Raw genomic sequence first — 23,203 nt, forward strand, 5'->3', positions numbered from 1 at the left:
CACCTCTATGCCCATATTAGTGGTCTGATAGGTCCCGGGGGGGGGGGGACAGATTCCCTTTAAAGAAGTTGTCCGGTACTTTTTTCAATTGCCCCAATTTATTTAGCACGTGCCCATAAGTGTTTTTGTAATTACCGTTAGTTGTATGTATTGCCTGTGAGGGGCGCTATCACTGGCCGCCCATAGGCATCACGTGACCCCCGGCTGCAACCGGCGCTGACATCCGCTGACGTCACGACAAGTGAGGCGTGACTCAGTCCTGGGATCCCCCCGGTGGCAGCTGGGTAGTGGGCGGGGTTACCCCCGCGTCACACCCGGCATCCACCACGTGCTTTCCCAATGAATGAGGAGAGGCAGAGTGTGCGGTGGATGCCGGGTGTGACGCGGGGGTAACCCCACCCATAACCCAGCAGCCATCGGTGGAACGCGGAAGAGGGACCACCGGCTGCAGCCGTAACTTGCCGTGACATCAGCGGATGTCAGCGCCGGCTGCAGCCGGGGGTCACGTGAGCGGACAGAGATAGCGCCAGTCACAGGCCATAAAGACACAGCAAGGTAATTACAAAGACACTTATGGGCACAGGGTGAATACATTGGGACAATTGAAAGTGGACATCCCCTTTAAGTCCTGTGGCTCGGAGCTTCATGGCGCGGCCAGTCGTTACATACCTGCCCACCTGTTTGTTTTCCCTCGACCTTCACCCTCCCCCTTATTTGATATACAGCTCTGGCTTCATAGTCACAGAAGGGTGAAGATAGAGGGGGAGTAAGCAGACGGGAGGTGTACAGTGATTGGCGCCATGAGCCCCCGAGCGCCTGTGCTTGGCTTCACCAATCCTCCTGTCCTCAGTCCTCCTAATTACAGGTCAGTAACGTCTTCCATACTTTTCCCTGCGTCATTTCTCATTATTACACGTCATTTATGGACGTCTACAGTGTTTTCTTTGCCTGTGTGGATTGTTACCGACATCTGGTGAGCATTTCATGTCAATAGCACCTTTACTAATAGATTTGCTTAGGACACTGGTGAACTGTTCAATACTTATTTCCCCCGCTGTATATACAGTACAGACCAAAAGTTTGGACACACCTTCTCATTTAAAGATTTTTCTGTATTTTCATGACTATGAAAATTGTACATTCACACTGAAGGCATCAAAACTATGAATTAACACATGTGGAATTATATACTTAACAAAAAAGTGTGAAACAACTGAAAATATGTCTTATATTCTAGGGTCTTCACAGTAGCCACCTTTTGGTTTGATGACTGCTTTGCACACTCTTGGCATTCTCTTGATGAGCTTCAAGAGGTAGTCACCGGAAATGGTCTTCCAACAATCTTGAAGGAGTTCCCAGAGATGCTTAGCACTTGTTGGCCCTTTTGCCTTCACTCTGCGGTCCAGCTCACCCCAAACCATCTCGATTGGGTTCAGGTCTGGTGACTGTGGAGGCCAGGTCATCTGGCGTAGCACCCCATCACTCTCCTTCTTGGTCAAATAGCCCTTACACAGCCCGGAGGTGTGTTTGGGGTCATTGTCCTGTTGAAAAATAAATGATGGTCCAACTAAACGCAAACCGGATGGAATAGCATGCCGCTGCAAGATGCTGTGGTAGCCATGCTGGTTCAGTATGCCTTCAATTTTGAATAAATCCCCAACAGTGTCACCAGCAAAGCCCCCCCACACCATCACACCTCCTCCTCCATGCTTCACGGTGGGAACCAGGCATGTAGAGTCCATCTGTTCACCTTTTCTGCGTCGCACAAAGACACGGTAGTTGGAACCAAAGATCTCAAATTTGGACTCATCAGACCAAAGCACAGATTTCCACTGGTCTAATGTCCATTCCTTGTGTTCTTTAGCCCAAACAAGTCTCTTCTGCTTGTTGCCTGTCCTTAGCAGTGGTTTCCTAGCAGCTATTTTACGATGAAGGCCTGCTGCGCAAAGTCTCCTCTTAACAGTTGTTGTAGAGATGTGTCTGCTGCTAGAACTCTGTGTGGCATTGACCTGGTCTCTAATCTGAGCTGCTGTTAACCTGCGATTTCTGAGGCTGGTGACTCGGATAAACTTATCCTCAGAAGCAGAGGTGACTCTTGGTCTTCCTTTCCTGGGGCGGTCCTCATGTGAGCCAGTTTCTTTGTAGCGCTTGATGGTTTTTACAACTGCACTTGGGGACACTTTCAAAGTTTGCCCAATTTTTTCGGACTGACTGACCTTCATTTCTTAAAGTAATGATGGCCACTCGTTTTTCTTTACTTAGCTGCTTTTTTCTTGCCATAATACAAATTCTAACAGTCTATTCAGTAGGAGTATCAGCTGTGTATCCACCTGACTTCTGCACAACACAACTGATGGTCCCAACCCCATTTATAAGGCAAGAAATCCCACTTATTAAACCTGACAGGGCACACCTGTGAAGTGAAGACCATTTCCGGTGACTACCGCTTGAAGCTCATCAAGAGAATGCCAAGAGTGTGCAAAGCAGTCATCAAAGCAAAAGGTGGCTACTTTGAAGAACCTAGAATATAAGACATATTTTCAGTTGTTTCACACTTTTTTGTTAAGTATATAATTCCACATGTGTTAATTCATAGTTTTGATGCCTTCAGTGTGAATGTACAATTTTCATAGTCACGAAAATACAGAAAAATCTTTGAATGAGAAGCTGTGTCCAAACTTTTGGTCTGTACTGTACATGTTACATTATTTAACTCCAGGCTTAAAGGGGTTGAAGGTTTTTTAGAAAGATTGAAATGAATGTTGTGTCTGGCATAGAAATGATGAGAGGAGTTGTCTGACAAAGTCTTTACATAGTAACACACCTGGTCCTCCTCCCTGTGGATCCAGAGCCGGCGGCTTTAGGACTGAACCGGTGAACAACATGCGACTGATCTTTCTGCAAATTGCCGACATTGGCTGATACTATGTGAGAAGATTATATTGGCCAAAGAGTAATCACATGACCTTGAGCGCCGCCAGGCGGGATTGACTTCGATGATTTGCAGCTATAACATAATATACGATAGGCAATCAGGAGGGACTGCGATAGCCATTATAAAAGCAGAAGCAGGAAATGCAGCGGCTATTTTGTCGTGAATCCAGACAGTGAGAGATCATCGAGAAATACAAGAAAAAATATGCGAAATAAAGGCCCACAATGTATTTCAAAGGGTAAAAAATATGCAATCTTTATTAGTTATAGGTCGATAAAAGATCAATAAGGTTACACACGGAGTACAACACACAAATGTTCATGTTCAAGATTGAAAAAAGGGGTAACTCAAGCCCCCAGCATAAAAGGCCCCACAAAAAATAGTGAAGGTTTATTTACTGAAACATGGACTTCAATTTTGAAGAAGCTGACATAAAAAGCAGTGTATATAAGACCAGTTAGAGACAAAGTACAGATATATAGAAAATAAACTAGTAAGCCCAACTAGCTATCATGTATATAAAGCCAATATAGACAATCACACAACAATATCTCCATGTAATTATTAGGCTAAAGACAGGGTCTTCAATTTGTATATATATGGTTTGCAAAATATAATAAGCAATTTTAGTCAGACCAAGCTGCCATAAAAGCAGTATATACAGAACCAGTTTAGAGTAAAGAGCACATGCTCATAAATAGTGAACTAGTGCCATATAGGGCAGTATATACAGAGACAATATGAATAAATGCCTATCAATACCTTCAAATCCAATGTAGACAGTGGGCCCAGAGCTGGGAGGTGAGTACCCACCCCAACGCGCGTTTCGGCGAGCCTTCTTCAGGGGTATGTCACTGCATGTCAGCATTCCTCTTTATATACAAAGGAAGCCTCCGTTGGACACCGCACAGCGGTTTCCACTTAGCCTTGAGGACCTATGATGATGCTTATCGCGTCACGATGGGCGGAGCGAGCGACGGCGTCACGTGATACTCACGTGACGGTCAGGTGACCGTCTCGCAGGTCCTCACAACAAGACGCCGAGAGCCGGGGCGTCTCGGCAGCCAACGTGACACGCAAGCGTGCTCGGTCATCAGGGCAACCATGCAGAGGCTAATGGGGTGAATTGCCAAGAAAAATGTAACTAGCCCACATGCTTATGGTATAAATAGGTAGGAAAACATCCATCTCAGAACAAGCTCAAAGACATTTATATACCTGGCAAAAAGATCAAAAAGGGCTCACTGGGAGAAAAAAACAGTAAAAAATCACATATATATAAATGTGGCAGCAAAATACACAGTGTTTGCAAGTAACGGGATAAATAATATCCCAATATATATTAGATACATTCAAAGATAATACATAATAATTCCAAAGTAAATAAACAGGTATAATAGAATGTATCAACAGCCACAAAAAATAATAACAATAATAATATTTCTTCAATTCGAAGCACACAGACATCGATTTTGCACAGCCATGGTAGATGCAGTGTAGATACGTATATCTTCATGGAAGAGATTGCTTATATCTTCATAATTAGAGATGGATGTAAACGGAGGCAGATCATATATTGCATATATAGCAAGATGAGACAAAAATAATGCCCACAATATGTCTGAACGGGACATGCAGATAAATGTCCGAACATCTAGGATAGATTAAAAAACACAAATAAAAAATGATAAAACAGTGATAAAATAATACAAAGATGCACATGGGTCTGCAGTTGGCGATCACAAAAAGGGGACAAAACTGAGGTGTTCGTTTAACCCTTTGTGATGGTGTGATGGACGGTGTCCGGAGCCCAAATCCAACGGGCTTCCAATTGTGCCAAACTTTGACTCATCTTTCCACCTCTAGCAACATTTGTAAGCAAATCTATACCCCGCACTTTAAGAAGTGTGCTGACACAGTCATGATGTAATTTAAAGTGACGGGGAATGGTCCTAAGCGTGGATACATCCGAGTGACCAACTGCCGCCTGAATGCCCAGTACCTGCTCACGAATCCTCACTTTGAGCTGGCGAGAAGTTAGCCCCACATAAATGAGACCACACGGACATGTAGCAAAATAAATCACATATCTAGATGTACAATTAATAGATCTACGGATATCATACACCTTAGTCCGTGAGGAATCATAGAACTGAGTAGCACATTCAACATTAGGGCAGGCTATGCAGTGGCCACACGGTCTGCATCCAGGCGCAGGACCAACCCCGTCTATAAAGGCCCTTTCCTGCGTAGTCTGATAATGGCTATGTATAAGATAGGAGATCAAAAAATTTACGGGACTAATAGTGATACTGGGAGTAAGAGGTAAGAATTTAGAAATGATAGGGTCAGTCTGAAGAATAGGCCACGCTTTAATTAGGCAAGATCTCATACGAGAGAATTGAGCATGGTAATTGGTAATGAATCTCACTTTATTAGTATTGTTTGTATTCACTCGTTTTTTATACAGTAAATCTGAACGTTTAGAATATCTTGCCCGATTGAACGCCCTTTTGACTACTCTCTTGCTATAACCCCTCTCGTAAAAGCGAGATTTTAATTCCTCGGCTTGCCTGATAAATTCTTGATGGTCAGAACAAATTCTACGCAAGCGAAGAAATTGTCCTACTGGGATGGATTGGATCATATATTTTGGATACGCTGAAGTGGCATGTAGTAGAGAATTGCTAGCTGTGCTCTTCCTAAAAATCCCAGTCTGTAGGAAATCATTGACATCTCTACGGATGGTCACATCAAGGAATGTAATCTTGTTCATATCAAATTGATAAGTAATACAAATATTTACATTGTTTACGTTAAGAGACTGCATAAATTGATGCAACTGTCCCTCAGATCCCTGCCAGATCAGAAAAATGTCGTCAATGTAACGCGTCCAAAGGAGGACGCTATCTATTGACGACTGCCGATCATGCAGGGTGAGGTCTCTCTCCCACAGCCCCAGGAACAGATTGGCGTACGAGGGGGCGAAGGAGGCCCCCATGGCTGTGCCCTGGAGCTGCAGGTAGAAAGACCCTTTAAAAGTGAAAAAATTATTGGTTAAAGAGAACTCAAGAAGTTCCAATACAAGTGCCACAATATCAGCTGGTAAATTTGAGCTTGAAAGAAAGAATCTAGTATCCCTAATTCCATCAACATGCCTGATGCTGGTGTAGAGCGACTCAATGTCGCCCACCACCAGCATCGTGTCTCTGCCTATGCTCAGGCCATCCACCCTTTTCAGGAGATCCCCAGTATCCAACAAAAAAGACGGTAGCGTCTCCACAAGCGGTTGTAGCTTGGAGTCTATCCATAGATTTACGTTTTCCAAGAAGTTACCTGTGCCACATATAATCGGGCACCCAGGGGGGACTTTGGAATTTTTGTGTAATTTTGGAAGGAGGTAAATGGTTGCTATCGAGGGCTCCACGACCTGTAGCGCCGAAGCCAGCTCCCTAGTTATAACCGCATTATCAACTGCTCTTTTGATAATTTTAGAAAGTTTCAAGGTAAATGATTGGAGTGGATTGAAGGTGAGACGTTTATAACAGGATGTGTTGTCGAGCTGACGGTATGCTTCTTTTTCATATAATGTGGTAGGCCATATTACGATATTGCCGCCTTTATCAGCTGGCTTCAGCACCACATCGGGGAGCCCCCGAAGCAACCACAAACTCTCTCTTTAACTAATAGTCAGATTATCATGCTCGATATGTTGGGGAATTTGATTAAATTCCTTGGTTACCACCTGCACAAACATATCTATACTGGCACATGAAGCAAATGAGGGAAAATTCTTGGACCAAGGTTTGATGGAACTGGGGATCTTACCTCCTTCAGCTAGAGGACTCTCTTGAGCCAAACCTTCCAAAGATCTTAGCGCATTCTGTTCCTCCTCTGTAGGAAAAAGAGCATAGAGCTGTTCATCATAAAAATACTTTTTGAACATGAGTTTCCGTGCAAATAAATGCAAATCTTTTGTAGCTATGAAACGATCAAATTTAGCTTTAGGGGAAAATGTAAGGCCCTTACTCAATAACCTTAAGTCAGTTGGACTTAGATCATGATCACTTAAATTAATTACCTTGTTATCTTTCTTGTCTCCATCTGGAGATTTGAAGAAACTTCGTTTGTAAGGGTGCAATTCTAAATCTCTTGTCTTGTTGGGATCACGGCCTGATCTAGTTTTCATGGAGGATGAGGAGGCAATGGAGGATTCGCTATTAGAGGAGAGCGAAACATCTGAGGGTAGACGTATACTCCTAGATGTAACAACAACTTGTGTAGGAGATATCAGTCCAAAACACAAAAATTGAGTATTTAGGTTTAAAATATAATATGTTTATCGAATATTCTTTAAAAATAGAAATATAAAAACAAATAAATACCCGTACTCCAGAGATAGGGTGTCACACCTTAAACCATTCAATAAATATAAATAACACCAATAATTTTAAAGTAATAGCATATTTGGCCCTGGTAGTTTAAAGAATATCCTATATAACAGGTAGACAGAACAATCCACATTAGAGGATATATACACAAATCATATAAGGCAAAAAAAAAAAAACGTCATTACCTCAAGCCAGTGTAATATAAATGAAGGTATGGGGACCACCTGACGCGCGTTTCGACACCTTTTTCAAGGAGCGCTACATATGGTGTGTGCTTATGCTGATTTAAATAGGAGTGATACTCCTGAGTTAATCTCTTGCAGCTGTGAGATGCAGGAAATGCAGAACCATACGGCGCGCATGCGTGATGGTTGCTTCCTAAAGGGCAAACTTCCGTCCACGGTCAGTGACACGCTAAGCTCTCGGTTGCTATGCAACGTGCGTGCCAGCGGTCACATGGTCCGTGTAAGGAAGTGCCGAAAGTCCAGTACATCCTGCATGTGCGACCTGTCTGCTAAAGCACCGGTGTGTATTCATACATGAGTAGATGAAGATGAGTGTGTGAATAGGATAGGTGCATAAGAAAATAAATGGGTCTAAAAGCAATCGCCATTGTATGAACCAGGAAACATAAACCAAGGCAAAAAATGTCCTAACATGTTGGGAATTAAAAAGAAGGATGTACAGTACAGACCAAAAGTTTGGACACACCTTCTCATTTAAAGATTTTTCTGTATTTTCATGACTATGAAAATTGTCCATTCACACTGAAGGCATCAAAACTATGAATTACCACATGTGGAATTATATACTTAACAAAAAAGTGTGAAACAACTGAAAATATATCTTATATTCTAGGTTCTTCAAAGTAGCCACCTTTTGCTTTGATGACTGCTTTGCACACTCTTGGCATTCTCTTGATGAGCTTCAAGAGGTAGTCACCGGAAATGGTCTTCCAACAATCTTGAAGGAGTTCCCAGAGATGCTTAGCACTTGTTGGCCCTTTTGCCTTCACTCTGCGGTCCAGCTCACCCCAAACCATCTCCATTGGGTTCAGGTCTGGTGACTGTGGAGGCCAGGTCATCTGGCGTAGCCCCCCATCACTCTCCTTCTTGGTCAAATAGCCCTTACACAGCCTGGAGGTGTTTGGGGTCATTGTCCAGTTGAAAAATAAATGATGGTCCAACTTCAGTGTGAATGTACAATTTTCATAGTTATGAAAATACAGAAAAATCTTTAAATGAGAAGGTGTGTCCAAACTTTTGGTCTGTACTGTATATACAATCACAATATTACATACAATTATATATTTTTTCCCACTGAAATGTAAAAATAAAACATATATCACAACCAAAGACATAATACAATATAGTACATGAAGTGCATCATTAAAAAAAAACAACAAAAAAAACCCCAAATAAATGACCAAATATCCACTACATATCCCAAAACCGAATATGTACATTAATATAATTATAAATATAATATTAAGCATATAAATAAAAGTGCGATGTGCCATAATGCATGCATGTCAAATACGCATGGATCCAGTGCAAAAAAACACACTTATATACCAGGTGTATATACTTGTACACCGGTGTGCATGCAATGTGCATTATAAAACAAACATATATATTTATATGTGTATACGTGACAATTATACTGTGAAATGTATAATGTGGGGAAAAACATATGAGATGACATATCATAACAATATGAAGTGTAAAAGAATAAAAAAAATAAAAAAAAAATATTTTTATGAATGACAAAGTATAAATAACGTGATAAAAGAATTAAACTTGTAGTCCAAATGTAAGTCCAAAATGAGTTCCAATTATTGTTTTTCACCGATGCTTCTTCCTACAGTAGGTAATTCAGACAGCTGCATCCACGGGGACCACATCATCGCAACAGCAACAACACAAGGTAAGTATTAAACCATCAATAAATGTAAAAAAAAAGGAATTAAATGATTAAAACCATATAAAAGCTAAATTAATATATACACAATATACAATCGATCTTAACAATGGCTTTGTGTATGCTCCTAGATGTCTGACTAGTGTTCTTTCTCCATAGGTAGACAGAGTTAGTGTTAAAATCTTTTTGATCTCTCATTAATTTCTTTGCCAGCATGTCTTTAATTTTTTGGACACATACATCAAGAACTTTTTCGGTCTGAGTATTGTATGTTTCAAGGCGTTCAGTCGGGCAGGACGTCTTCAACGTAAGTTGTATCTCGTCAATAGATTTGTCTAACATAATATACGATAGGCAATCAGGAGGGACTGCGATAGCCATTATAAAAGCAGAAGCAGGAAATGCAGCGGCTATTTTGTCGTGAATCCAGACAGTGAGAGATCATCGCCTATCACAGCTTAGCCATAGAGATAGGAAGTGAAAACCGAAGAACACTGAAGATCCTGTACAGATAGTGTGCGACAGCAGTGAAGAAGATTGCATTTCGTAGGGGTTGTCCAAGTATTGGACAATCCCTTTACATTTAGGAGATACTGGTACAAGACTCACTGCGTCTTTTGCCCTTGGCATGTGTATTAATGGGGAGAAGCTGAGGACATCATGGAGTACATGGCACATCATCCATCTCCGTCACAGCCAGATGTTTTCCCCGACACTGCCGCCGTCCGTTTCACTCGGTGGTCTTCACATTCCTTCCCCTGATCTGCTGCCATAACAGTTCATGTTTTTCGATTGTGGACTTTCAATGCCGTGAATGACATATCGGTCTTCCATGACTCCTAGTGAGAGGCTTTGTCCTTTAAGCCACAGCTCTTCCGGTACTAAGACATTTCACACCTTTCAGGTGATGTGTTGAATAGGAATAGTCCGTTTGTCCTTGGGTGAGATGGTGGCGGAGGAGCTGGAGAATGTGGCTGAAATGCCTAGCTGTGTTGGTGGTCATAGCATTGGCAGCCGTGGTGGTAGTGGCACTCAACAAATCTAGAGGTGGGAATCAGGAGATGAAACAAGGACACCAGGACATTTCCCAACACTGAAGCAACTGTCAGCCGAGTCTGGGATAGTGATGATGATTGTGTGGTGGACAGGACCTAGCTACCAGACTGGGGTGACGAGGAGGTGATGTTATTCAGAGGAGGAAAGTGGTGGAATCAGCAATAAATATCAGAGCCAACATCTGGCCAAAAGATCTTCCAGGTCAGGTTTGCTTCTACTGCGGTCAGCTCAGGAGCAGGTGATAACGAGGCAAAGACTGAAAGCTTTTGGTGGTTATGGACGTGGTAGTTGTGTCTCATGCGGGATGAGGGCGTTCCATGATCTCTGACACAAGCGAAGGATGAGGCCGGCTGTGTGAAACTGATGATAACGACGCTGGCTATGACGACCAACTGTGTCAGCAGGAGTGGAAAGTGAACCAACAGGGCCCTCAGTTGTGCTGGGAGCATGGCACTACTTCCGGCTCAATTGCAAATAAGCTGATACACGTATCATTAGCATTAAGTAAAGCGATGACAGTTGGATGGCCATTCACACCCTCATTATTGAAGGAAAATGAGTGAAAGTTTTTCTGGCTTTTGAAAGGGAGTCAAAATAGGCAAATTATGACGATAAGCTTGAGTTCCTTTCCTCAGCTCAGCTTCTGCTGTCCAGGAGACTGCACCTGCAGAGATAATGCTCTCCTGCCTGTATCACTGTTAATACTACAACAAGTTCCCTAAGCAGCTGCCTTTACAGTGTATATGACACAAACTAGCAGACGGTATCGTTAAAAAGTAACATTTATTGAATAGATATAATAAAATACATAGCAAGATAAAATGAGGGAAAGGGTAACACAAAAAGGGAGGTTACTGGGTAGGACAATACTTAATAAATAATGAATACATAATGTGTTCAGTTTCTATACATCAGATAGAACAATGTGTATAAACAACCAGTGTTTTAAATGGGGTCCACAATAAGGTGCATAGTGCTAAAGATGGACAACAATGATAAAGATGTGCTACATCATAAATAAATCAATAAGGAGTATAGAAACAGAAGCAAGAGATGCATTAATAATGAGGCATGTACTAACCCAGATAGCCAGGTCCGACGCGCGTTTCGCCAAGGGGGGGCTTTGACGAGGATGATCAGAGGAGGAAGGGGTAGAAACTCTTTTCAAAACCAGCGCCAAGATAAACAATAATGTCAAAGTAGGAGGCAGAATCTCTAATTTTTTACCTTTAGTGGCAGATTTTACCTCAAATTCGTGGGTTCTGGATTCCATCAGAGACTGGATAAAGATCGAATTCTCCTCCTACCCCCGGCAAAGCTAAAAAGTAACTTCTCCTCCATCTCAGAAGCTCCAGACAGCTCTGATGTCCAGTCTCCCAGACCTGCAAGTTTCAGGAGTGATTTTCCCACTCCCAGAAATAGTTCGGAAAAGGTCATCACTCTCGCCTGTTCCTAGTGAAGAAACCGGACGCATCTTACAAGATGATAATTATAAATCTGAAACCCCTAAATCATTAGGTTTCCTTCAGGAGCTTCAAGATGGAATCCATAACATTTATGGTACCGTTGATAGGAAAAATCTTTAAGGCAACCATCGATTTGCAAGACACCCATCACCATGTTACCATCCATCCAACTTATTGGGAATTCCTGAGGTTTGTGGTAACTCTGGGACAACAGACCCTACACTTCTAATTCAATGTACTACCATTCGGAATTTCATCACCACCTCACATATTTACAAAAATGATGGCATAGGTAGTGTCGATCATGACAAAACAAAACATCTATATCATTCCTTACCTCAACCATTAATCATGGCTACCTCCGCACTGTGCTCACAGAACACCAAAAAACATGACTCTGCAAATCCTGACATCCTTAGGATGGCTGATACATTTTCAAAAATCGGGCTTGATCACTTCTACCAGATCACAAATGGATACCGGATCCAGAATCACCTCCTTAAGGCTATGTGCCCACGATGCAGAAATGCTTTTTTTTTTTCTTGAGCGTTTCTGCATCTCCCTGGCAGAAAAAACACATGCGGATTGTACATGCGGATCGTACATGCGTTTCTTCTGCCAGGGACAAGCGTATGTCCCGCTTTTTTCGCGTGCGATTTTAGCATCACTTGGAAAGTGCTTGACAACTTGGTCACACTATATACTGTATATCCATGCAACCGGCATGGATTTATATAGTGTGACCAAGTTAATAGTTAAAAAGAATGGTAAAAAATAAACATTATACTCACCTTCCGATGGTCTCCGGTACGGTGCGTCCTGGTGCGTCCAGCAGTCGAGTGACCTGTCACATGACTAAATTACTTCATGGAAGGTCCTTTTAGACCATCGCGAGCCACCGGGGAGCCAGGACGCACCGTACCAGAGACCGGGGGCCATCAGAAGGTGAGTATAATGTTTATTTTTAATTTTAATTCTTTTTTTTACAGGTACTATGGTACCCGGGTCTGGATGAGAGTCTCCTCTTCTCCAGACCCGGGTACCATCCGCACATTGAATCGCTTAATATCCGCATGTGCACATTTAGTCATGCGGATATTAAGCGATTCAATGCAAGTCAGTGGCGGCGAAAACGCTGCAATTATGCAAAATTAATGGTAGTGCTGCGTATTTTTCCGCAATGATAATCCACAGCGGAAATTTCTGCAACATGTGCACAGCACATGTGGATTATCATTGGGGAACATGGAGACCTTCTACCAAGTGTTTTTTAAGCGTTTCCCGCGGCGTAATTGCCGCTGCGGAAACGTTTATAAAACGCATTGTGGGCACACAGCCTAAGAGAGAAAAAAAAGACACCAGAAGATTTGCAATGTCCTTTCTGGGGTCCATGACATCATGCATCCCGGCAGTCACCTGGGCTCAAGGTCATACTAGGACTCTCCAGTCTTAAATTTCGTCATACTGGAACAGATCCCCAACATCTCTAAGCAAAAGAATTTCCTTGCCCAACAAGTGAAATCTTCTCTCAACTGGCGGCTGAACCCAGAAAAATCTAACGAAAGGAATAACATGAGCAGTTTGCTCAGCAACTTTCAGTACGTTACGGTGCTGCCGGTTGGAGCGATTTTTTAAAAAAAAAATTATTATTGTCAAAGATCACAGCCGGGGGATGGGGTTGTGGGGTTGCGCTGAACCTCCTAGAGGTTACCTTTTTTGGCACGAACAGCCCTCTGCTGCCCCCTACCGTCAGGACAATTACATAATTGACCGACTATTATCGAAGGAACCTGCAGGCTGTTTCCACTAATAGGCCGATTATTGGAGAACTAACTATTGTATATACACAAACTATTCCAACACGTGGAATATATATATACCTCGGTACGGTCACTGCCAGCTCCACAATAACCCAAGAAAGATTATTAGCTGCCACCACCAATTGTTAATACAGGCTGATTGGACATCTGACAGGTAACGTATGGCTTCAGAGATGCGGTTTACGGAGCAAAAGGAACAGAACTATTACATTTTATATTTAATCCATAACGATATGCAGTGTTCATATAAAAAATATGCAAAAATTATACAAAGAGACAAACAATACAGCGTATACAGTTACATAAAATAAAAAGGAATAACAAAGACACTTATTAAATCTGGGTCACAGAAACTTCAGATTTATGCCGGGAAGAGCTCCTTGTGAAAATGTCCGTTTACTTTGATCAAGTCTACACGATGATGTAGCTTCCGGCATTGAACACAGATCATAATTTGCCTTGTCTTTTTATCAGCACCTAATTTACACCCACACACCTCCCCCTTGATGACCTCATGTGGGGGGTGTTTGTGGAATGTTCTCAGCCCTTCAGGATTTTATGAAATCCCCAACATTCATGATATCTTGGCTGGTGACGCTCACAGGCGTTCAATATTCATGTCATTTTTTTTTATTGTTTTTTTTTTTACCTTTTCATAGATATGAAACGTCATGGCTGTTGTCAGCTATCTGGATACTATTGATTTGGGTCTGATTGGCATGTCTCACAGTTATGAAAAAATATGCATATTCTTCCCAGATTAGTCCTGAAGTTGAAAATGTATGCCCCATCGATATTGGATCTATACAAACCCCAATATTCATGAATTTCCATTGGTGCCCAAGTGTCTCGTTGCAGATGTCCAGTCTCCTATAAGAGAACAAGAGTTGCCTCTAAAGGTATTAGAATTTTGCTTCCCTTCCTCATGAATATACAAATCTCAGTCTTTCCCACTTGTTCCCACAATAGATATCCCTTTTTAATTACCGTATTTGCCGACGTATAAGACAACTGGGCATATAAGACGACCCCCCAACATTTCCACTCAAAATAAGAGTTTGTTATATACTCACCCCCTCCCATATAATGCCCCATGCAGGCTATTACCCCCCCATTTTATTCCCTATGCAGGCTGTTACCCCCCCCCCATATTATGCCCCATGCAGGCTGTTACCCCCCCATATTATGCCCCATGCAGGATGTTACCCCCTCATATTATGCCCCATGCAGGATGTCACTACCCCCCCCCGTATTATGCCCCATGCCTCCATACATTAAAAAAAAAATCCAATACTCACCTCACTCCTCCTTACCTGCTGCCGCTGCTCTGGTCTGGACTCCAACGTCGCCGGCCTCATCCCGCTATGTGCTGCCTGTGACGGCTCAGGGGAGGGTGCGGTGGAAAGACGTCACCGCACCCTCTGACCTGAGACGTCACAGGGAGCGCACAGCAGGAAGACAGCGGATCTGCGGAGGCACGGAGAGAGGTAAGTATTGCGCCGGGTGCCGGGGGCCCTGAGCAAGCGGGGGAGAAGGGCAAGCGCTGGCATCGCTCTCCTCCGCCCATAGCCCGGCGGGATGCCCGACCGCAAGTGGGCCCCCCCCCCGCCTGCTCAGGGCCCCGGCATCTGCCCGGCATATAAGACGACCCCCCCACTTGGAGGCATGTTTTTCAGGGCAAAAAAGTCGTCTTATACGCCGGCAAATACGGTACTTGGGCAGTGCAGGAAGTCTCGGCTTTAAAGAGGTTAAAGCATTCTCTTTCCTTTTTTCCCCTATGTTAATTGGTTTTGCTCCATTCCTAGCTGTAATTTACTGTCTGCCCCATATGTCGAATGAAGTCTTTTTCAAAGAGTTTTGAGTGTAAGCCAGGGCTGTGGAGTCGGTGTCCATTTTAGTGGAGTCGGTATAAAATGGACCGACTCCTAAAATATAAAATATATAAAAAATAATTCTTGCAAAGAGTGACAGCTAAAATAAGCCATCGGTTTTCATGGTCCATTCTGTCTATGCCCTGCACTTGTGGATTCAATTGCTTCTTTATTGTCCATACTGTCAGGACCCTGGTGCTGACCCATTGTTCAATTTATGAATCCACACCAAACCTGTTTATACGACAAAAAAGGGTAATAATTTTTGGATGGCTAAAAGAAGCCAAGCCTTTGCTTCTTCAGTTTCTAAACACCAAAGTTGATACTTCCCTAGAAAGCGAGCGTTTTTTGGACCGTGTCAGGGATTCTGCACATGCACGATCCCGATTACTCACTACGTAGCTATCGGCAAGCGAGCCGTGAGCGTGTGGCGCACACACCTCCGAATTCCAAAACATGGAATATGTATATATGCCCCCCCCGTATGATCACTGCCAGCTTCACGATAACCCAATTAAGATTATACACTGCCACCACCGATCAGTTTTGTTTTTTAAAATGCAGGCCTGATTGGACGCCTGCTTTCTGGTAGCGTATATGGCTTTGGGGGAGGAACAATTACAGAACAGAAGAAACAGTGCTATTAAATTTTATATTTAATCCAAAGGGAGGCAGTGCTTATGAAAAAAATATACATATACAGTTACACAAAATAAAAGGGATTAACAGAAGACACTTACTAGACCGATCGCAGAGACGATTCAGTTTAGCTGGAGGGGAGCACTTTAATTCTGGCCGTTATGGAACGAGACCCCTGCTTACACAAATATGTATCTCCCGGCATGAGTATAGACCCATATTCGGCTTGATCTTTTATGCTGAAGTGGGTCCCTGCCCACACACTCCCCTGTGATGACCTCATGTGGGCTGGTCTCCGCCCTTCATGTTTTTTTTTTTAATTTTTAGTTTCTACTATACTCCCCGCTAGTTGATCGCAGAAGGTAGCTAGGGATGCCATATTTTTTATTGCAATTTTACCTCTCCTTGGAGACCAAACCTGACATAACTGCTGTTGGTCATGTTTGCCCTCTTGCGTTACAGCTCACTGGTGGGGCACATAGGTACGGAAAAATATGCATGTGTTCCCCAGTTAGTCCCGCCGCTAAAAATATGTGTCCCATCACAATCGGAGTTATAGAACTTCCGATATTCCATATTTCATTTCGGTGCCTATGAGTCTGGAGATTGCACCTGGGAATGTCCTGGCTATTGTGAGGAGTGTGACAGATTTCCTTTGAAGCCTAACGAGCGGTTTCCGATTTACTCAGGTGTCTATTCATCACCCATGTCTCTCCATTTGGTATGGTAACTAGCCTGGATAATTGAGTTTGTGGTTTCTTTTGTACCATGCTAATTGCATAGAAGCAACTTCTTAGTGTTAGCTCTTCTCCTTAGCAAATGGTATAGGGGAGGGGGAATAGGGAGTGAGGGCTTTTTAATCATTTCTATGACAGACCGTTTTAAGTACCATACATTTTATACGATTAAGTAGACTGTTGTTTACCATCAATTTACTTATAGCCATTTAGGTTGACATCACTTTGGCGTTACCAAGCATGTCTTTGCTTCAAAAAGCTTGAAAGTGGTTGGATACAGCAATATGAGTCCTCAGAGTCATTCACGACTTTTATGAGCAATTGTGGTCTTTTGGAGAATTTTTCGTTCTGCTGCAAAGCAAATTTTCTCAACATAGCTAGCGAACTCAAATTTCAGAATTAACAGTTCATCATTTGATGTCACGCCGGATTCAATGCTCTTGTGACTTCCAAATGGCGCAGTCAACGGTTTCAATACTAGAGCAGACCTCCCTACAACATGTTATGGATCCAAGGGGTGACGGAAGGTGAATGTCATTTTGAAAAGATCCATGCCTTAGGAAACTGCTGTTATTCTGCTGTTTTGTGATTTATTGTACATATTCATTTTTAAGTATGGGTCATGTTTTTGGGGGTGATTACATCTCTTTATCGTAAAGACGCCTTCACTACTAAATCCATCTAAGTGATCTTGTTTTATCATGTTCTCATCCCAAACCCTTTTTTACCTGAATGACCCAGCAAGAATGGACGAGGACGAGATCACCAGAAGATTATTACACTTCACCCTGGAGATCATCTCCCTGCTGAGCGGAGAGGTAACTCCTCTACATTTCTATCAGCTTTATTGTGTGACAGTTGTGCTCAAAAGTTTACATACCCCGGCAGAATTTTTCCTTTCTTGGCCTTGTTTCAGAGAATTTGAATGATTTTTCTCCATTCATGGTTATTGGTTGGGTGAAGCCATTTATTGTCAAACTACTGTGTTTTCTTTTCAAATCTTAATGACAACCAAATACATCCAAATGACCCTGATCAGAAGGTCACATACCCTGGTGATTTTGGCCTGATAACATGCACATAATTTGACACAAATGGGTTTGAATGGCTACTAAAGGTGACATCCTCACCTGTGACCTGTTTGCTTGTAATCAGTGTGTGTGCATTAAAGCTGAGTGAGTTTCTGGGATCCAGACAGACTCTTGCATCTTTCATCCAGCCACTGATGTTTCTGGATTGTGAGTCATGGGGAAAGCAAAAGAATTGTCAACGGTTCTATGGGAAAAGGTAGTTGAAAGGTATAACACAGGAAAGGGATACAAAAAAATATCCAAGGAATTGATAATGCCAGTCGGCAGCGTTCAAACTGTGATTAACAAATGGAAAATCAGGGGCTCTGTAAAAACCAAACCCCGGTCAGGTAGACCAACAAAAATTTCGGCCACAACTGGCAGGAAATTTGTTCGAGATGCAAAGAAAAACCCACAAATAACATCAGCTGAAATTCAGGACTCTCTGAAAACTAGCGGTGTGGATGTTTCAAGATGCACAATAAGGAGGCACTTGAAGGAAAATGGGCTGCATGGTTGAGTCGCCAGAAGAAAGCCATTACTGCGCAAATGCCACAAAGTATCTCGCCTACAATATGCCAAACAGCACAGAGACAAGCCTCAAAACTTCTGGAACAAGGTAATTTGGAGTGATGAGACCAAAATTCAACTTTTTGGCCACAACCATAAACGTTACATTTGGAGAGAGATCAACAAGTCCTATGATGAAAGGAACACCATTCCACGGAGGTGGATCGCTGATGTATTGGGGATGTGTGAGCTACAAAGGCACAGGAAACTTGGTAAAAGTGGAAGGAAAGATGAACGCAGCACGTTATCAGCAAATACTGGAGGCAAATTTGCACTCATCAGCCCGGAAGCTGCGCATGGGACGTACTTGGACGTTCCAACATGACAACGATCCAAAGCACAAGGCAAAGTCGACCTGTCATTGGCTACAGCAGAACAAAGTAAAGGTTCTGGAGTCACCATCTGAGTTTCCTGACCTCAATATCATTGAGTCACTCTGGGGAGATCTCAAGCGCGCAGCTCATGCTAGACAGCCCAGGAATTTACAGGAACTGGAGGCTTTGCCAAGAAGAATGGGCAGCTTTACCATCTGAGAAAATAAAGAACCTCATCCACAACTGCCACAAAAGACTTCAAGCTGTCAATGATGTTAGAGGGGGCAATACACGGTATTAAGAACTGGGGTCTGTGAACTTCTGATCAGGGTCATTTGGATGTTTTTTGTTGTCATTAAGATTTAAAAAGAGAAAACACAATAAATGGCTTCACCCAACCAATAACCATGAGGGGAGGAAAAGGTTTTTGGTTATTATTCATATTCTCTGAAACAAGGCCAAGAAAGGAAAAATTCTGCCGGAGTATGTAAACTTTTGAGCACAACTGTATATACAAGGAGATTATTACACGTCACCCTGGAGATCATCTCCCTGCTGAGCGGAGAGGTAACTCCTCTACATTTCTATCAGCTTTATTGTGTTATGTAACAAGTCCGACATCGGGAAGAGGAAATCCAGAAGAGGAAGAGAAGGATTCTTTACTGTAAGAGCAGTGATTGTGTGCAGCTCTCTGCCAGGAGGAGTTGTCATGGGGATTCCCTATAAGAGCTGTAGAGGGGCCTGGATGTCTGTCCTGAGTGTAATAATATTCCAGGTTATGGCCCCAGATTACTGGAGACGGTTATTGATCCCGGGATTTCTACTGATTGTCAGATCTGGAGTCGGGAAGGAATTCTTCTCCCTAAGTGTCTCTCTCCATACACAGGATTACACAATAGTGAGGAAGACACCAGGGGAGGGTGTGACTCCCATCATCCATCTCCAGGAGTCAGGAGGGCGGAGCCTGGGCCCCATCACAGAGCCTCCCCCGCACCCCCCGATACATGAGAGGAAGAAGAAGAAGATCCTAGAGCTCAGCAACAAGATGATTGAGCTGCTGAGCGGAGAGGTGACTGCTGGGACATTATACAGGACGGCACTGGAGGATTCTGGGTGATGAGCAGAGAGGTGACTGCTGGGACATTATACAGGACAGCACTGGAGGATTCTGGGTGATGACCGGAGAGGTGACTGCTGGGACATTATACAGGACAGCACTGGAGGATTCTGGGTGATGAGCGGAGAGGTGACTGCTGGGACATTATACAGGACAGCACTGGAGGATTCTGGGTGATGAGCGGAGAGGTGACTGCTGGGACATTATACAGGACAGCACTGGAGGATTCTGGGTGATGAGCGGAGAGGTGACTGCTGGGACATTATACAGGACAACACTGGAGGATTCTGGGTGATGAGCGGAGAGGTGACTGCTGGGACATTATACAGGACGGCACTGGAGGATTCTGGGTGATGAGCGGAGAGGTGACTGCTGGGACATTATACAGGACGGCACTGGAGGATTCTGGGTGATGACCGGAGAGGTGACTACTGGGACATTATACAGGACAGCACTGGAGGATTCTGGGTGATGAGCGGAGAGGTGACTGCTGGGACATTATACAGGACAGCACTGGAGGATTCTGGGTGATGAGCGGATAGGTGACTGCTGGGATATTATACAGGACAGCACTGGAGGATTCTGGGTGATGACCAGAGAGGTGACTGCTGGGACATTATACAGGACAGCACTGGAGGATTCTGGGTGATGACCGGAGAGGTGACTGCTGGGACATTATACAGGACAGCACTGGAGGATTCTGGGTGATGACTGGAGAGGTGACTGCTGGGACATTATACAGGACGGCACTGGAGGATTCTGGGTGATGAGCGGAGAGGTGACTGCTGGGACATTATACAGGACAGCACTGGAGGATTCTGGGTGATGACCGGAGAGGTGACTGCTGGGACATTATACAGGACGGCACTGGAGGATTCTGGGTGTTGAGCGGAGAGGTGACTGCTGGGACATTATACAGGACAGCACTGGAGGATTCTGGGTGATGACAGGGAAGGTGACTGCTGGGACATTATACAGGACAGCACTGGAGGATTCTGGGTGATGAGCGGAGAGGTGACTGCTGGGACATTATACAGGACGGCACTGGAGGATTCTGGGTGATGAGCGGAGAGGTGACTGCAGGGACATTATACAGGACGGCACTGGAGGATTCTGGGTGGTGAGTGGAGAGGTGACTGCTGGGACATTATACAGGACAGCACTGCAGGATTCAAGGTGATGACCGGATAGGTGACTGCTGGGACATTATACAGGACGGCACTGGAGGATTCTGGGTGATGACCGGAGAGGTGACTGCTGGGACATTATACAGGACAGCACTGGAGGATTCTGGGTGATGACCGGAGAGGTGACTGCTGGGACATTATACAGGACAGCACTGGAGGATTCTGGGTGATGACTGGAGAGGTGACTGCTGGGACATTATACAGGACAGCGCTGGAGGATTCTGGGTGATGACTGGAGAGGTGACTGCTGGGACATTATACAGGACGGCACTGGAGGATTCTGGGTGATGAGCGGAGAGGTGACTGCTGGGACATTATACAGGACAGCACTGGAGGATTCTGGGTGATGACCGGAGAGGTGACTGCTGGGACATTATACAGGACGGCACTGGAGGATTCTGAGTGATGAGCGGAGAGGTGACTGCTGGGACATTATACAGGACAGCACTGGAGGATTCTGGGTGATGACAGGAAAGGTGACTGCTGGGACATTATACAGGACGGCACTGGAGGATTCTGGGTGATGACTGTAGAGGTGACTGCTGGGACATTATACAGGATGGCACTGGAAGGATTCTGGGTGATGACCGGAGAGGTGACTGCTGGGACATTATACAGGACAGCACTGGAGGATTCTGGATGATGAGCGGAGAGGTGACTGCTGGGACATTATACAGGACAGCACTGAAGGATTGTGGGTGATGAGCGGAGAGGTGACTGCTGGGACATTATACAGGACAGCACTGGAGGATTCTGGGTGATGAGCGGAGAGGTGACTGCTGGGACATTATACAGGGCGGCACTGGAGGATTCTGGGTGATGAGCGGAGAGGTGACTGCTGGGACATTATACAGGACGGCACTGGAGGATTCTGGGTGACGAGCAGAGAGGTGACTGCTGGGACATTATACAGGACAGCACTGGAGGATTCTGGGTGATGAGCGGAGAGGTGACTGCTGGGACATTATACAGGACAGCACTGGAGGATTCTGGGTGCTGAGCGGAGAGGTGACTGCTGGGACATTATACAGGACAGCACTGGAGAATTCTGGGTGATGAGCGGAGAGGTGACTGCTGGGACATTATACAGGACAGCACTGGAGGATTCTGGGTGCTGAGCGGAGAGGTGACTGCTGGGATATTATACAGGACGGCACTGGAGGATTCTGGGTGATGAGCGGAGAGGTGACTGCTGGGATATTATACAGGACAGCACTGGAGGATTCTGGGTGATGAGGGGAGAGGTGACTGCTGGGACATTATACAGCACAGCACTGGAGGATTCTGGGTGATGAGCGGAGAGGTGACTGCTGGGACATTATACAGGACAGCACTGGAGGATTCTGGGTGATGAGCAGAGAGGTGACTGCAGGGACATTATACAGCACAGCACTGGAGGATTCTGGGTGATGAGCGGAGAGGTGACTGCTGGGACATTATACTGGACGGCACTATAGGATTCTGGGTGATGACAGGAGAGGTGACTGCTGGGACATTATACAGTACGGCACTGGAGGATTCTGGGTGATGAGCGGAGAGGTGACTGCTGGGACATTATACAGGACAGCACTGGAGGATTCTGGGTGATGAGCGGAGAGGTGACTGCTGGGACATTATACAGGACAGCACTGGAGGATTCTGGGTGATGAGCGGAGAGGTGACTGCTGGGACATTATACAGGACAGCACTGGAGGATTCTGGGTGATGAGCGGAGAGGTGACTGCTGGGACATTATACAGCACAGCACTGGAGGATTCTGGGTGATGAGCGGAGAGGTGACTGCTGGGACATTATACAGGACAGCACTGGAGGATTCTGGGTGATGAGTGGAGAGGTGACTGCTGGGACATTATACAGGACAGCACTGGAGGATTCTGGGTGATGAGCGGAGAGGTGACTGCTGGGACATTATACAGGACAGCACTGGAGGATTCTGGGTGATGAGCGGAGAGGTGACTACTGGGACATTATACAGGACAGCACTGGAGGATTCTGGGTAATGAGCGGAGAGGTGACTGCTGGGACATTATACAGGACAGCACTGGAGGATTCTGGGTGATGAGCGGAGAGGTGACTGCTGGGACATTATACTGGACGGCACTGGAGGATT

At 44.5% G+C, this 23,203-nt stretch overlaps 2 protein-coding genes across 10 annotated transcripts in view; one reads left to right on the top strand and one right to left on the bottom strand.

Moving 5' to 3' along the window:
* The window catches only part of LOC141272912 (uncharacterized), a 267,987-nt gene that overhangs the window by 41,792 nt on the left and 202,992 nt on the right, over positions 1–23,203 (bottom strand). The window lies entirely within an intron of this gene.
* Positions 1–23,203, top strand: part of LOC141272833 (uncharacterized) — a 150,262-nt gene that overhangs the window by 3,914 nt on the left and 123,145 nt on the right. The window contains exons 1-4 of one of the 5 annotated variants that reach the window (XM_073683939.1): positions 9,195–9,252; positions 14,348–14,487; positions 17,577–17,653; positions 19,676–19,858. In XM_073683939.1, the coding sequence (XP_073540040.1) occupies positions 17,582–17,653; positions 19,676–19,858 (255 nt within the window). In that variant the 5' untranslated portion in view covers positions 9,195–9,252; positions 14,348–14,487; positions 17,577–17,581. Of the gene's footprint in view, positions 1–9,192; positions 9,253–9,459; positions 9,554–14,347; positions 14,488–17,576; positions 17,654–19,675; positions 19,859–23,203 lie in introns of those variants that run through there. The other 4 variants (XM_073683964.1, XM_073683919.1, XM_073683949.1 and 1 more) reach the window with 4 other exon arrangements.

The sequence above is a fragment of the Phyllobates terribilis genome, unplaced genomic scaffold (genome assembly GCF_046119375.1).
Source record: "Phyllobates terribilis strain yellow unplaced genomic scaffold, ASM4611937v1 Scaffold_1__5_contigs__length_1240528914, whole genome shotgun sequence".
Taxonomy (NCBI): domain Eukaryota; kingdom Metazoa; phylum Chordata; class Amphibia; order Anura; family Dendrobatidae; genus Phyllobates; species Phyllobates terribilis.